We start from the raw sequence: 15,928 nt of genomic DNA, 5'->3' as shown, positions 1-15,928 counted from the left end.
ATTTCGCTCTTCTTTCGTACCCACGGACTTCCAAAATTTTGAAGACAACTGTCATTACCCCTGCCGGCCTCTTCCCACTTCCGAAGGCTCCTTTCCAACAAGCCTGCCTAATTCCCTGGGCAGCTCTTCTTCTTTTTTTTTAAAGATTTTATTTATTTATTTGACAGAGAGAAATCACAAGTACACTGAGAGGCAGGCAGAGAGAGAGAGGAGGAAGCAGGCTCCCTGCTGAGCAGAGAGCCCGATGCGGGACTCGATCCCAGGACCCTGAGATCATGACCCGAGCCAAAGGCAGCGGCTTAACCCACTGAGCCACCCAGGTGCCCCCTGGGCAGCTCTTCTTAGATAGTTGAGACCTCATCTTCATTCTGGTAAATCTCTAGCTTGGCTGTGCCACCCAAATGTGCTATCCCAAAGCCAGCAACCTGAGACAGTGAGAGGACAGAAGGGCAGTCAGAGTAAACCCTCGGACTCAGACCCGGGTCCTCTATCACCTGTCCTAACACTGCATGAGCTTACAGGTTAGAAGACAATGGGAAGATTCCCAAACTGAGGCCCTTTGAGGTACAGGGACAGGACAAGACACAGCCTTCCCTTTACATGGCTCCAGGGAAAGGTCCTCCCTTTAAGGAACACCAAGTCTCTGTAATGGGTAAAATCCAAACACCCTACTCTGTCCTCACATCCTTTCTCCTCAATGGCCTGACAAGATTTTGTGAGGATGACAAACTACCTTTGAAATATGCTTCACCTCAAGAAGTTAGAGTCCATTTGAAAGGGCCTGTAAAGGAAGCTGGGATGCTGTATGGTGATAATGCTTACTCTCCACGGCACTGCTCATTAAGTCAGCTTTGGCATAATTAGGAGAGATGAAATTCCAGCCAATCTCTGAGCTGCTGCTTTTACAGTTTCAATAAATAGGTAGATAGGACCGATGCTGCTGGCTCAAAGGAGATTTGAGGTTAGATGTAGTTTTGGCTTAACATTCCTTTATTTCATTAAATGATATAGTGTACGTGAATTAAAGTTACCGGAACATGTTCATTTTTATTACTAATCCGTGTTTTCTGGCCACTCTTAACCATCCATCACAGTCTTTGCGCTGGGTCCCACACATCAGTCAATGGAGAGTAGACCAACTCTGGAGAATTCAGTCAGCTGTCTCTGACATGCAATTATGGGGCCACTTAAATCCATCCCTTCCACTGAGAACAGAACAAAAACCTTAGGCTACAAGGTTTGGGTAGCTGAGAAAAGTTGTTAGAGTGGGTTAGCATGTTCTTACAACTTGGAATCGTGTCCACAGCAGTTCCATCTGGAGGAAGACAGAGTGGATTAGATGTTTTCTCAAATCTGTCTCACATCTACGGAAATCCTACTCTTTTTATAGTCTTTTGGCATAGAAAGCTATGTTATCTCACTTGAGATCATTCCTACAGAACCAATAGGAAGATAAAGCAAAAGCAAACCAGCAATCAAATGTGATCGTCTTCCATCCTAAGGAGCTCGGTGTATAGTCATTAAGGCATCAGCATCTGTTGGGAGCTCCAGCAGGGAATCCTACGCAGGGACACAGGAGAAGCAGCAGAGGGAATCAACCCAAGTGGTACTAAAGAGGACAGGATGGGAAGGACATTTTTTATTTCCCCAGATCTTCAGGCAACCTCACTAAGGTGGAGGTATGAAACCAAGAAAAACACAAGGCTTAAAAAATACTATGCGTTATAATTCTTCAATCTCTGGAAGGCTAGGAGCCCAAGGTCAGTGTGGCAGGAAGCAGAGCAGACTTCCCGGCCCAGCAGTCACACAATCTTCACGGTCTTGAGCATATCTGACAGTACATACGTGTCATCCCAGCCCCTCCCAGGCTTCCTCAGGGTCTGCTCCAAGGCCTGGGCCATTTCCAAGACCTCTGGCATGGCAAGTTTCTGCTCCGGGTGCAGCTGGCAGAACAGGATCTCATTTACTTCACCCTCAATTCGCCGCACATACAGGAGAGGGAAGACCGCTTTGAGACCGGTCAGAACTGAGTCCTTCAGCCCCAAGTCCCGGCACACAAGGTTGAGGATAAAGACACCTACAGGGCAGGAAGGAAAGAGTCATGTCTGGCAGATCGGGGACACGTTGGAGACAAGGTTCAGCTCTGAGAACAGACCGATTCCTGCTGGTGGCCTAAGAAAACACAGCTGCAGTGAGTCTGCAGAGAGCACAGTGCGTATGAAGGTAGGAATATGTGAACTGTGAGAAAACGTCCAGCTAATTTCTTGCTCTTCTGTGCTGGTAACAAATTACTTTGCCATTCTCCTTGCCTCAGTTTCCCAAAGAAATGCTTTGAGAAAGAAGTAATTAACACTCCAAGAAAAAAATGTACCAACTCCACAGGGGTGTCACACTCTTGACATACACACTTTGGGGTATTTAGCAGCCAGGAAGAGGGCCAATGTTACCCTGACCTCTAACAATGAAGGTTCCCAAAATCTATGTTCGCCCAAGTACCTGACACCAAGCCAAAACATCTGGGAGGCTGTCAACGTGAGGTCTAAGAGCTCTAGCTTCCAAGAGAAGCTGGCGCCACAGCTTGCTAGCTTGTTTGGCTAAGTTTCCTTACTTCAGTTTCCTTATTTGAAAAGGGGCTGCTTTGACGACAGAACAGCACAATGTCTAGGCCAGCCCCATGGAAAGAAATCAGATGGCAGCTGGCATGACCACGCGGGGGGAGATATGAATTGCTGCACACGGTAAAACTGTCTGGCAACATCTAGGAAACCCCAGCTTACAAGGAAACTCTGATCCAGCAATTACAACCTCACCTACATGCCTGACAGACCTGCAAATGCATTTCACCAAAAGGCACCTACTGGAGTGTTGATGTCAATACTGCTTATAAAAGCCTCAAGCAGGAAATAATCCAATAGCACAGCAGACTGGAGAAACCAATGCAGTACAGACACACAATGACACTACACAACAATAAAAATAACAATGTAAACACAACACTATGGATAAAGAAAGAGAAAAACACAAAAGGAATATATTCTGTAAGATTCCATTTACACAAAGAACAAAAATGGGCAAAACTAAGCAGTACCGACTGAAGTTAGGATGGGGTTCCCCTGGAGAGGAGGAGTTATAGGAGGAGGTGAGGGGTGGACCCTCTGGTGGGCTGCAAGTGTTCTGTGTTTTCAGAGTACACGGATGTGTTCACTTCGGGGAAATTCATCGAGCTACACACTTATGCACACTTTTCATTAAAAAGAAAACAATTTTTAAAGGCTCCATCCCACCTCCCACCGCAACCTTTTGTACTTCCTACCTTCAGGAGTCAAGATGCTTTTGACCTTTTGCAGGAAAGGCTGGTCCACAAAAGCTGGTGGTGGGCAACTCATTCCCAGTGTTGGGTCCTTGCTGTCGACATCAAACATGACGACATTGTAGTGGGGCCGAGCTGGGAAAAGAGAAGCAATCAAGTCTTTGTCTAACACCATATACGTTCCTACACCACACGTGCCCTGTGACCTGTGGTGGCCACAGGCGGCTACATCAGAAGGATGACACGGCGCCATGGCTTGTCTGTAAGGACACTGAGTGACTGTCCAGGGGAGTCACTGTCACTCAGCATTCTGCTGTGAGCTCCCCACATGACAGCCAGGGCTTTGACCTGATCTTTTCCTCCACATTTAAAAAGCACCTTCCAGAGATGCCTCGGTGGCTCAGTGGGTTAGGCCTCTGTCTTCAGCTCAGGTCGTGATCTCAGGGTCCTGGGATTGATCCCCGAACTGGGTTTAGGGATCTCTGCTCGGTGGAAAGCCTGCTTCCCCCCTCTCTCTGCCTGCCTCTCTGCCAACCTGTGATCTGTCAAATAAATAAACAAAATCTTTAAAAAATAAAAAAAATAAAAGCCCCTCCCATAAGCACACATATTCATCGGGTCCACACTAGCACCACTGCTACTTGGTTAAGAGTCTATCTGTACCAGTGATTTTCAATCCCAGCAGAACCTTAGGGTCACCTCAGAGTATCTGAAATACTTGGGAGAATCTGGGCTCCATTTCTGACCACCCGAGTCAAAAACCCTGGTGTGGGAAGGAACAGGTAGGTGGAGAGACAGGAAGCCTCAAGTATTTTTCTTTAACTCCCAGGTAATTCAAAATATAGGCACAGTTAAGAACTATTGATTTACACAAAGCAGCTGCCTAAGCCTTTAAGGACTGACCTAGCAAGTGGTTGCAGGGGAAAATGTTATCAAATTAAAGTTAGTGTATTTTTTCTAGTACTTGAATAACTACGGGCTCAAGAAAAAAGATCTAGCTACCTGGGTGAGAAAGAACGGGTGATGCGGGAGATGCTTCCCTTGCTCTAACGGAAACCGTTTTTACAGGGGTAACCTGCAATGCTACTGACTTGCAGCGAACTTTGAGACCACGAAAACGGTTATTCAATAATTAATAAATATTGACTTAGGACTACTGCATGCCCATTACCGGGCATGGCACAGATCTCGTTTTGGTTTCTTAGAGAGCAGCAAAGTCCAAGGACAACCACTGCTCACATCTGTAGCACTGAGCCCTCTAACAACCTGGAAGGTGCTTGTTAGAGACGATTGCCGGGCTCTTCAGAACTGACTGACAGGCAGTAATGATGGCAACACATCACAGACTGAGCGTCTGCCATGAGCTTTGAGCAGTGTCAAAGATTTCCCACGTACTAGCTACGTTGGGCCCAAGTCCCCACATGGGCCCCAGCCTCAGAGAGGTAACTTGTAAAGCTCTAATAGACTTAGACACACTTCATAGAAAGTTCAGCTTGCAATTAAAATTCCTGCACCAAAATACTCACCCCAGGCACCCTGCTCTACCACACCCTAACTGGGAGATGCTCTGATCCAGTGAGAACCAGAGGGTGAGGTATGGAACAGACAGACCAGGAAGGGTGTGTGGCTCAAGCTCCCAGGTTCACTTAAGACAGAACCGACCTGGCTGACTTCTCCCTGAGGGACCCATGCTCCGGAGAGCCTACATAGAACGTGGCAAAAGGAGCACAGGAGCTATTGCAGAACATTAATATGCCTTTGTCCTAAGTCTGAGATAGGAAACATTAGAGCAAAATGGAGCCTTAACTCCAGCACAGCAGGGCCGCCACCACCCCACTGAGCAGCCTCTGCTTCAGCGTTTCTCAACCTCAGCACCACTGACACTGGGAACAGGTAATTCTCTGTCAAGGGTGGCTGTCCCGTGCACGGCAGGATGTTAAGCAGGATCTCTGGTCTCTACTCACTTGCTGCCGGAAGCGCCCTCACCCTGTGCTTACGAGGGCCAACGACACGTCTGTACACACAGCCCGGCGCCTCCAGGGGTACAAGCACTGATCTACATGAACGCTGGCTGGCTCTCTCTCTGCTTCACCCCCAGCTGAAAGACTGAATAAACAACCCCCCACACACACCCCAACTTTTCTTCCCCTTTTCCTCACCCAGCTACACACCTTAGGGGTTCCTTGGGAGATTGAGGAAGTGGCAAGGACACAGAGTCAGAAGAGAACCGGGAGAAAAACCCACTGATCCGTTAGCACCCCAAGGGCCGAGATGGTCGATTTTCCTTGTTGCTGTATCCCGACCGCCCAGCTCAGTGCCGAGGACGTGGCCGGCACTCCAGACTTACTGAACCAGTACATCACCAATGAATGAACAGATCAACGGGCGAAAGACTGGGACAACGTTAATTGTCATAGATGAAGCCTAGAGGCCCGTGCAGGTCTGCTGACTTTGAGGACTCTTCTCCCAACACCCTTCCAAATTCTCCGAAAGCTGTAGTACCTTCTCTTCCCGCCAGGCTGGTAATGTAGTCCAGGCCGTCTGCAATATGGACCTTCATCCGATCGCTCTGGGAGAAGCCAAACCACTGGGTGGCCACTTCCAACATGCAGGGGTCGATCTCCACAGCATCAATACAGGACTTCGGGAAATGATCGTGGACAAACAGAGGGAGGCTGCCCCCACCCAGGCCTACTACCAACAACGCCAGTGGGGTCTCTGCAATAAAGGAATAAAGAATCATTTGACAATCTGCCCACTGAAAGCTTTGTACTAGCCTTGGGGAGGGCTAAGGAGGGAGCTGGATTATTTGCTCTGCCCAGGGGATACAAGATTTAGGGGCCCAGCCTCTCTGTCTCATCCCAGAAATTTAGGGGCCAATCTGACATCTGAAAACTCAACCCTGGCCTCACAATCCTTTCTCTACTACATCCAGAAGCTGAACCAGTGTGTTATTATTACAGAGCCTTAAAGATCCCAAAGCTCTCAGCTGATATCATACCAAGAATCCCCACCATAAGCATGATCAGACTTCCCCTAGGAACTGGCAGGAACTATGGCCAACATCTCGCTCTCAAGGCAGTGTAGATGCAATGCCCTCTGCCCAGCTTTCAACTCAAAGGCCACAGTTGCCCTCTCAGACACATCAGCCAAGTCATTCCACCCAAGTTCCAGAAATCATGGGAAAACAAAGGCCCAAATCCTAGTCCTAAGTACAGAGAAACCTCAGCAACCATAGGCAGACAGAAGAAGACAAGAAACAAAAGTCACCAGAAGGAGACATTAAATTAGGATTGGTATCCGAGGATTAAACCTAAGAACTGAGCCTCTAGGGACATACAGCAACACCAAGATAAGCCAAGATCACAGGGTGTTTCATAAGACATCCTCAGGCCTTTAGATGAACAGTTAAAAGCCTAGACAGAAAAATGAACATTTTTGCTACTGTGGTCAGATCCAAATTAATTAATTATTAGTAATAAGCCTATGATTATTCTACCAATAATAATAGATTTCTTAATGTAAGTAGAAATTCGAGAAAGAATTGCATCTGGTGCTCAAATAATGCAGGACTGAAAGCCAGAAATTCTTCCCAAGTGCACAGGAATTTCTGGAGTCATGATTTTTAAATGTTCCATCTGGTTACACGGGTAGACATAGGCAAACACTCAATAAACTGAACAGCTTAAAATCTGTGTACTTTCTGTAGCTCACTGCATACACTTTATCAACATTATATTAATTGTCAATATTATTGATAATTACATTATCAATATTAATAATTATACTATTTATATTAACATGTTAACAGTAATATATTGATTTTATTATTAACATACAAAGTATTATTTGTTTCAAGGGTGTAGGTCTGTGAATCATCAGTCTTAATTCAGAGCACTGACCATAGCACATATCCTCCCCAACATCCATCACCCAGTCACCCTCCCCCCCACTTTAATATTTTAAATAAATGAATTTTTAAAAAAAGTTAGACACCCACACATGCAGTCATTTTGCGATTACAATCGGAGTCTGAGGGAAGAGCTACTGGCCATTTATTAACTTAGAAGAACACTGGGAAGGAGAAAACTACGGATCTATGTGGATTTGTTGGTCTGTCAACGCTGTGCTCCCACAAGACAGCTGTAATCGTCCACACCCCCGCCTGTGGAGGGCACCGGAGTCCCCCTCACCTAGGAGCAGCTCCGGGTTTCTGAGCAGGGCAAGGCCAGCAATCATTGCTTTGTGGTGCTCACAGCACAGGTAAGTCTTGTCAACGGGCCGCCCTGGGGCTGCAGGCAGGTCCTCTGGAGTGTCATCAGCCCGCGGCTTCTTCCTGTCCTTCTTCCGTTTCTTCTGGGCTAAATGAGAAACAGAGATGACGAGGTCCTATGCTGAGCACGCTAGTCCAGGGAAGGCAAGCCGTACCAGCAGCACTGTGCTGCAGCGAGGCCGACCCGACTCAAGAACCCACGCCCCCGGAGCCTACTTTAAGGAAATGGAAAGGATCCTAGAGGACATGGCCTAGATCTACACTGTCCAATACCATAGCCACTAGCCACCTGTGGCCACTGAACATAATTTACAATTTGAAAACGTTAACGTTTCAGCGCCTTCCTTGCAGCAGCCACATTCCATGTGCTCAGGAGGCCAATGGTTACCGTATTGGGCGACTAAGCAGACATTAAACATTCCCTCCAATGCAGAGAGTTCTACTAAACAGCACCAGACTAGGTGACCTGTGAGGTACCCGCCAACTCCAAAGCCCTTCTGAAACCTATCGCAGAGGCCGGCAGTATGGAGGAGGTGGGGGGTCACCTGCACCTGAACTTTTCCGGCTCACCTCACAGAAGTTTACTGAATTAATATAATACAGACGCATATGGAGCCCCGTACAAAACAGATGGCCTCCAAACTGAAGGCATTAAAGTGATAACCACATCTGTGTGGTAAAGCACCACCCCAGCCCCTTATCATCTGAGACCCGGACTTCGCTCAAGAACATTCTATTTACTGCCGTTTACAGCAGAGCCCAGATGGTAACAGGAAAACTCACAGAGCTGTGTCCCTCTGATCACAGGTACCCAGGTCGGTCTGACCACCCTGAACGGAAAGTCCAGGCCATGTCCACTTGGGTTCCACCAGTGTGCGGATGACACCTCACCTCTGTGAGACACATCCTTCAGCAACCTGGCTTCAGACTGCACCACATTCCTGTTGCTGAGAAAGATGAGCCGCCGGAAGTAGTGCTTGTCATCCCCCTGCACATCCTCGACCACGTAGCTGCCACTCAAGGGACTGCAGCCTTGGTGCTGAATGGTCCGGACCCCGATGTCCCCACCCACAGACAGAAAGGGCACCTGAAGATATAACAGAGATGTGGTCAAATACCAGCTCAATTAAGAAACATGAGAAATGATCATCTTTTCTCTTTGTTTGTGTATGAGGAATCCCCATACCAAGGTTCAGGACACCAAGAACTTCCAAGATTTGCCATTCTAATAAGAAACTTTCCTGAGGGGCGCCTGGGTGGCTCAGTGGGTTAAGCCTCTGCCTTCAGCTCAGGTCACGATCCCGGAGTCCTGGGATCGAGCCCCACATCGGGTTCTCTGCTCAGTGGGGAGCCTGCTTCCTCCTCCTCTCTCTCTCTCTCTCTCTGCCTGCCTCCTCTCCGCCTACTTGTGATCTCTATCAAATAAATAAATAAAATCTTAAAAAAAAACTAAGTAAGCTGCATTTAAAAAAAAAGAAAAAAGAAAGGAACTTTCCTGGGGCCTTTCAAGAGATCACAAAAGGTTTAATTCACTCTTTGGAAACCCCTAAACCCTCATTAAAATGCAAGGTTTCTCCCTCAGAAAAGCATGAGTTTCTCCTTAGGAATGTTCAAAGGACTTTCCATAAAACCTAGAGGGAACCTTCCGCAGGGAACTATAACTATGAGAGAAGGAAATCTGAGAACAAATCCAGAGAGAGACCAAGCATTCTAAGTTTGGCGAACTCTCTCCCTGCAATTATTCTCATCTTTTCCCTCATTTTTCTTTTCTTTTTTTTTTTTAAGATTTTATTTATTTATTTGACAGAGATCACAAGTAGGCAGAGAGGCAGACAGGGGGGGGGGGGGAAGCAGGCCCCCTGCTGAGCAGAGAGCCCAATGCGGGGCTCGATCCCAGGACTCCGGGATCATGACCTGAGCCGAAGGCAGAGGCTTTAACCCACTGAGCCACCCAGGCACCCCTTTCCCCATTTTTCTTAACAAGAGAAAAATTTAGGAGAAAAATACATTTTCCCTCTAGACTTTTCCATTTCCCTTCTCAATCTTTACTTCCATTTCTTTTAAAGACCTCCAAGAGTATTAATAATCACCAGGGACCCCTGGCTTTGCAGAGACACCGGCACTCCCCACAAGATCTCCATCTCTTTGAGGGACACCAACCCCAATCAAACACACATTCATCTGCAAACACAAGACAGTGTAGTGGGCAGAACCACAGGCTAGAACTAGGGAGTCTAGGTTTATCTTTCCACATCTGCTACCACAGCAACATGCCCCTAAGGAACTTGGCTTTCCTACCTGCCATGGCTAAAGCACCTGTAAGGTACTCAGCTATCAATGACCCTGTCCGAGCAGGATGGGGTAAGACAGACAATATCAGCAAAAACCCTGTTTCCTTCCCAGGAAAATGCCAGGCCAGCAATGCTAATATCCTGAAAACTAATCTGAGCTGTTTTGCCTCTTTTTCACTCTACACTCAAGATAATGATAGTTCCAAGAAGCAAAAGACACAAAAGGGGGTAAGGAGAAACAGAGTCTGAACAACCCACAGTATAAAGAGCTAGAGCCTGGAAGGTGGAGAGCATTTCGTTTCTGTGTGGAGTCGCAGAGGCCCCACATAGCAACCCTTCTCCCTCCTCTCACTGCCTGGAGTCAAGAGAACTGAAGTACTGCCCACTTATTTCTGAGCTGTTGACATGCCCACCAGGAATATGCCAGGGGCACGGACCCTCGTCCTAGCTCCTTCCGAGTCACCCTATGCCTATGTGGCTGCTAATATGACTTCTCTAGAGATCCGTGAAAGCTGCTGCCAGAGCTCTATTACCTGCTGCTGGGCGGGCATCCCAGCAGGAGCCAACTCCATGACTCTGGCTGACAGCTCGGCCTGGATGCTGTCCATGCCTTCGTACCGCTGGCCCCGGTGGAGGGCCACTGTGATCAGCCTCCTGAAGCCTGCACTGGCCGCCAGCTGCTTCCGACCCTCTTCCATGCCAAAGAGCCACTCGGTCTCGCGACCCTGGGGGACTGGAAAGAGCACTTGGTGACACAGAGTCCAGGGAAGAGTGTTCAAGACCCAACCAATATAACCTACATGGCACAGAGTCAGCCCCAGTGAAGTCCTAGCATCCCTTCCAACTATGACCCACTGAGGGCTGTCAATTCCCTAGTGCACAATGCCCAGAGCAAAGCAGCCATCAGACACATGGTAGGACCCACGTGACCATGTGAGGGAGAGAGGAGGGTACCTAGTCCAAGAAAAATAACAATAATACTAACACTTATTACACGCTAAGCATTATTCCAAGAAGTGTACAAACAGAAACTAATTGAATCTTCACAACAGGCTAAGATACAGGTGGTATTATTATTCCCATTTCATAAATGAGGACATTGAGACACAGAAGTAGAATTATTTGCCCAAATTCACACAATTCATAAATGGGGAAGCTGGGGTTCAAACCCAGGCAGTCAAGCCCCAGACCCCATGCTTGTGTCCACTACACTCTTTGTTCCCATAGGTGGACAGGCAGGATTATGGAATACTTGGGAAAATAGCTGACTTGTCAGCAAATTACCAGGGTGATAATTTCAACAACTTGCCTTTGTCTAGAATTTCCTACTTTTGAAAGCACTTCGTCATCCTATTTCTTTTCACCATTACGGAGGTAAATCTGGTATTATTTACACCCTTCACTAATACCACTTCTGTTTTCCAAGCACTTACCATGTGCGAGCACCACTCGAAGAGATTTTACACCTCTCACACCTACACGACAGTTAACAACCTCACTTTATAGATGAGGAAACTCAGGCACAGAAAGAAAGGGAATGTCCAGGGTCACACCACCAGGAAGGGACTGAGCTAGAACTGGAACCCAACAGTGGTTTGTTTAGCTACTACTCTGTACTATCTCCGAGTTTGGCAGAGAAGTACAGCAGTTCTCCCCAAGTCATGCAGCTCACAGGCTACGGAGCTGACTCTGCTGCTTCCAGGACTCTGTGGTACAAAGTAACTCGCTACACTGTGAGGCTTACCTAAATTTATCCCAGTTGCCTCTCCCTCTCCTCCCTACCAAACCCTTTCTCACACTCTACCAAGCCTTTGCAATGGAAGGTGTGAAGAAATAAGCCTCAAATCTTAAGCAGGTAGCTGGACAGCTGCTACTCCCCCTCCCTCATGCCTGGGAGAGTCTAACTTCTTGAAGTGCCACCCCCTGCAAGATAAACCAGCCACGGCGTACCCATCCACCAAAGCCCCAGCCCCTGTAAGCCAGCCCCTCCAGGGAAGAGAGGGAGCAATCCCAACTCACTGATGAAAATGGCAAAATGATTGTCCCGCGATGGTTTCACAGTGGGGTTGTCCACCACGTGGAGGGTGTAGCGTGGCTCCCCCGTGTCCCCATCGCACAAGTCCAGAGATACATTCCCCAGCCCGGCCTTGCGGTACAGCTGGCTGCACAGCCAGGCATACTGCTGCCGCTCACGCACCGCCTCAGCCAGCCGCTCGGCACTCTCCAGCCGCACAGGCTTGCCCTGCTCCTGAGCACACAGCTCAAAGATCTGAAGGGCAGAGCCAGGGACTGGCCTGAACTTGGTCATGATGAAGGCAAAGACAGGTAGAGAGAACCGAGGCTCTGCATCCAGTACCCGGTCCTGGCTGCTGGACACCTGGTGTACCCTCACCATCCACCCCTCCCGAGAGAAGTGACCCACTGCTTTCTTCAGGATGTGAGCCTGAGCCAGGGAGATGCAGAGGTAGCGACCGCCCACCTGCAGGACACGGCCAACCTCAGCCAGCATCCTGTCCACTTGGTGCAGGGTCTTCTCCTCCTCGTCTGTCAGGACAGCGTCCAGGGTGCCCTTGTCCAACACCACCTGGAACGAAGCATCAGGAAACTCCATCTGTGTCATGTCCATCTTCAAGAAGCTCATCTGGGGCCGTCGGCTGGCATTGCGTTCCTTCATTTGCTTGATGACCACCTCACTGATGTCAATGTTCACTATATCCAAATAGCCCACATCATACAGCTGCTCACTTAGCTCCGAGTTCCCGCACCCAATCACCAGCACCTGAGGGGAAAAACCAACAAGATGAAGGTGGTCAAGGCAGAGGAATGACATGCAGATACGTTCAGGAATCAGATCTCCCCGTGGCTGGTAAGTTTCCAGGGGTGCACATGCTACTGTTAGGAGACAGCACCATTTCCCAGGCGATTCCAGGTTCCATCTTAGGGAAACTCATCGGTGGAAACCACATTCAGCCACACGAAGGAGGGTATGGGAAAATGGGCTTTCTACACAAACAAGCTAATCCTGGTTGTCCGCCCTGAAGCAACCATCAGTTACTCAAGAAGTGATAGGAAGGCACAGAATCCAAACACGGACAGGTCACACCTCTTCTTTGGCTATTCAAACCCAGTTGTGGAAGAACCATATTCAATCACTCATGCCTTCGGGTCCACCTCACGGTATTCTTTACTCCTTCGGTTTAAGGTGGCTCCAGCCCCAGCTCGGAGGCCAAGGCCGGACTTGAAATCACAACCCAGAGACCAAGACCTGAGCTGAACTCAAGAATCCAGCACCGAGTCCACGGAGCCACCCACGGGCCTGTATTCCGCTATGTCCCAAAGCCAAACCTGAAACACAAGCTGCTGCCCGCTCTCTGCGCAGCAGTCGTGCACCCAGCCCTCCAAATGCGGCCCCAGGGTCCCCTCCCTGGAAAAGCCTGGTGGGAAGAGCCCAAGTCTTGCCCTGATGGGGCTGAGTCTCAGCTCCCACGGGAGCGCTCCCTGCACACGACCTGCGGCGAGACACCGGCGCTCGGGGCCGCCGCTGCCCCGACAGCCCGTGCAGGAGCCCCGCGGAGTCGTGACGAGATCCCAGCCGCGGGAGGAGCGCACGCGGCACCCGCACAGCCCCGCACTCCGCACGCGCCCCACCAGTCACCTTCCCGCCCTTCTTTCGCTGCCACCCCCCCCCACCCAGCACACCTCGTCGACCCCGAGCCCCCGGCGCTCAGCTTGGCCCCGGGCACCCCGGGACGTGCCTTCCGGCTCCAGGTCGCCGGCGCAGCGCAGGCCGGAAGCGCCGCACCGGCCACAGCCCCCGCCGGCGGACTCGGCGTCAGGAAAGCCACGGCGACCGCCGGCTCCACACCGGTGCGCCGTGACGGAAACGGCCCCGGGAGGCGACAGCCAGGGTCACTACTGCGGTCCCTCTTCCCGGGCGATGACTAAGTCAGGGAGGGGCTGGGGCAGCAGGTCGCCCCCCACCCCGAAGCCTTGCACAGGACGTTTCAGAGCTGCCTCTGAGCCGCGGGACGCGCCGAGTCCGGAGACGCGGGCCCAGGCGGCCGCCGTGAACCGCGGCCCGTCGCCTCCCGCCACCGGCTGCGGGACGGAGCTCGGCGCCCACGCTCCGAGCGCACGCCGGGCGCGCGGCCGCGCTCACCTTCTCCCGGGGCTTCATGTACTTGTGCAGCACCCCGCACAGCTCCAGGTAGCTTCCGTACCACTCGAAAGCCCGCTTCCCCCGCTGCTGGAAGAACTTCTCCCAGTACTCCGCGGAGCCGAACTCCCGGGAGCTCTTGGGTAGGAGGTTCATGCTGTCACCGTCCGCGCCGCGTCTCCGCCACGCTCCGGCTCGCCCGCTGAGGGACCATGGGCTGCGCCTGCACACGCGCCCGCGCCGCCGCCCGGCGTCGGAATTCGGCCCGCACGGGCTGAGCCGCCGCTCGACCCCAGAGGGGTGACGCGGACACGCAGGCCCCACGCGCGGGACACGGAACCCGAACCACGGTCACCCGCGCTCCCGGCTCCCGGCTCCCAGCACCAGCCCCAGCCCCACGTGCCGAGCCCCTCACACTCGCTCACCGCGGGCCTTCAGAACCCGCAATCATATCCGGGTGCCAGGCGTCGCGATTGGCCGGCCGCCCGACGCTCCCAGCGTCTCATTGGCCAGTCTTTCGCTTCTGGCGCCTCATTGGCCGACACACGCTCGCCACCTACCGCGCCGGCTCCGAGCGTGGATACGCGCGCGGCAGCAGGGGGCGGGGCCACGGGCCCGAGTCCGGGCGGAAGACACCCCGCGGCCGCGTCGGCGGGATTGCGTCCGAGCGCCGCGAGAGGGCAGCCTTCCCGGCTCTGAGCGTCTCCTCCGCCGAGGACCCCGCCCGGGCTTCCCGCCAGCGGTGCTCGCGCTCTGTCCCGGGGCCTCCTGGCCGCTTCCATCGCGAAGGGCGGCGCGCGGGCCGCGGAGGCCGCGGGCAGGAGGCGGCCCCCAGAGCAGAAAAGCCAGCGGACGGACGTGCGGCCAGGGCTGAGGAGAGCCCGTGCTTAGCAGAAGAGCCGTCCTGGCCGCGTTACCTTCGGCCTCGCCCCCGCCGTCGCTTAGTGTCGCCCCTCGACGTGCGTGGTGGATGTTTATTCTGGAGAAAGCCGGCCCTGAGCGTGCTCGTCCTGCTCTAGAATGCGGGATCCCGCCGTTAGTGTGCTGACGGGAACGCTCAGCAGAGGAACAGCAGCTGCGAATTCCGAGGGGCCTCCTCGGCCGCCGCTCCCCCGCAGCGCTGCACGCACGTGCCAGACTCTTCGGACACTCGGCCTCCTCAGGCTGTCCTGCGGCTGGCACCGCGCAGCGGCCGCTCCCGCGCACCTGACTTGTGAGGTGAACGGTCGCTGCTTCCGGTGCTCGTCTTCCCCTCCCGCGCTGACGCCGCTCCCGGCCCGGCCCGCGTGCCCACGGGCGCCTCGCGGGCTCTTCGGGGCGCTCGGCGGCTGAGGGACGCGCAGACCCCGCCGGACACCCGTGCGGGAATGAGCGTCTCTGGTCCCGGCTGCTCGGACCTCGGCAGCGGAGGGAGCCCAGAGGGCTCATCCTCGACGGGGACGCGCACTCGGCTTTCGGGGAGCAGGTCTCACTCAGACGTGCGTCTGCAGGGCCTGGAAGACTTTCTCTTTCTTGAGGGCGTATGTGTTTGAGAGCGAGACCGCGGCTGGGGAGAGACGCAGCGGAGGGAGAAAGAATCTGAAACCCACTCGGACCCTGAACGTGCGATCACGGTCCCATGTGGGGGGCAGGATCCCACCCGCAGATCCAGAGTCGGATGCTGAAGCCGCTGAGCCCCCCCGGGCGCCCCTCCCCTGGAACCTAGTCCAGCGGGTCGCCGAGCCCCACCGCCAGAGTTTCTGAAGGATCGGGTCTCTACTGCGGTCTAAGGATGTGCGTGTCTAGCAACCTTCTGCGTGATGCCTGGGCTGGGCCCAGGACCCCACGTGGAGAACTGCTCTTCCAAAATACAAGGGAAAAGTCACAAAGAATTTAGTTCCCCCTGCACAACTTTAAGA

The 15,928-nt window shown here is 52.2% G+C and overlaps 1 protein-coding gene across 2 annotated transcripts; it reads right to left on the bottom strand.

The window, feature by feature from the left end:
• Positions 1-972: 972 nt before the first annotated feature.
• On the bottom strand, positions 973-14,492 carry METTL13 (methyltransferase 13, eEF1A lysine and N-terminal methyltransferase). 2 transcript variants are annotated; one of them, XM_004756705.3, is made up of 8 exons: positions 14,034-14,492; positions 11,894-12,653; positions 10,408-10,607; positions 8,475-8,670; positions 7,504-7,671; positions 5,813-6,028; positions 3,314-3,445; positions 973-2,077 (listed from the first exon to the last, which is right to left on the bottom strand). In XM_004756705.3, the coding sequence occupies exons 1-8, from the start codon at positions 14,184-14,186 to the stop codon at positions 1,803-1,805; spliced, it is 2,100 nt and encodes a 699-aa protein (XP_004756762.3). In that variant the 5' UTR covers positions 14,187-14,492; the 3' UTR covers positions 973-1,802. The 2 variants fall into 2 exon arrangements, with proteins under 2 accessions (XP_004756762.3, XP_044940548.1); XM_045084613.1 differs by having other exon boundaries at positions 10,408-10,599; positions 12,354-12,653.
• Positions 14,493-15,928: the final 1,436 nt, after the last annotated feature.

The sequence above is a fragment of the Mustela putorius genome, unplaced genomic scaffold, assembly GCF_011764305.1.
Source record: "Mustela putorius furo isolate JIRA1106 unplaced genomic scaffold, ASM1176430v1.1 tig00000785_pilon_pilon_pilon, whole genome shotgun sequence".
NCBI lineage: Eukaryota > Metazoa > Chordata > Mammalia > Carnivora > Mustelidae > Mustela > Mustela putorius.
Note: the sequence above shows the minus strand (reverse complement) of the source record. Positions and strands in the feature narration are given on the sequence as shown.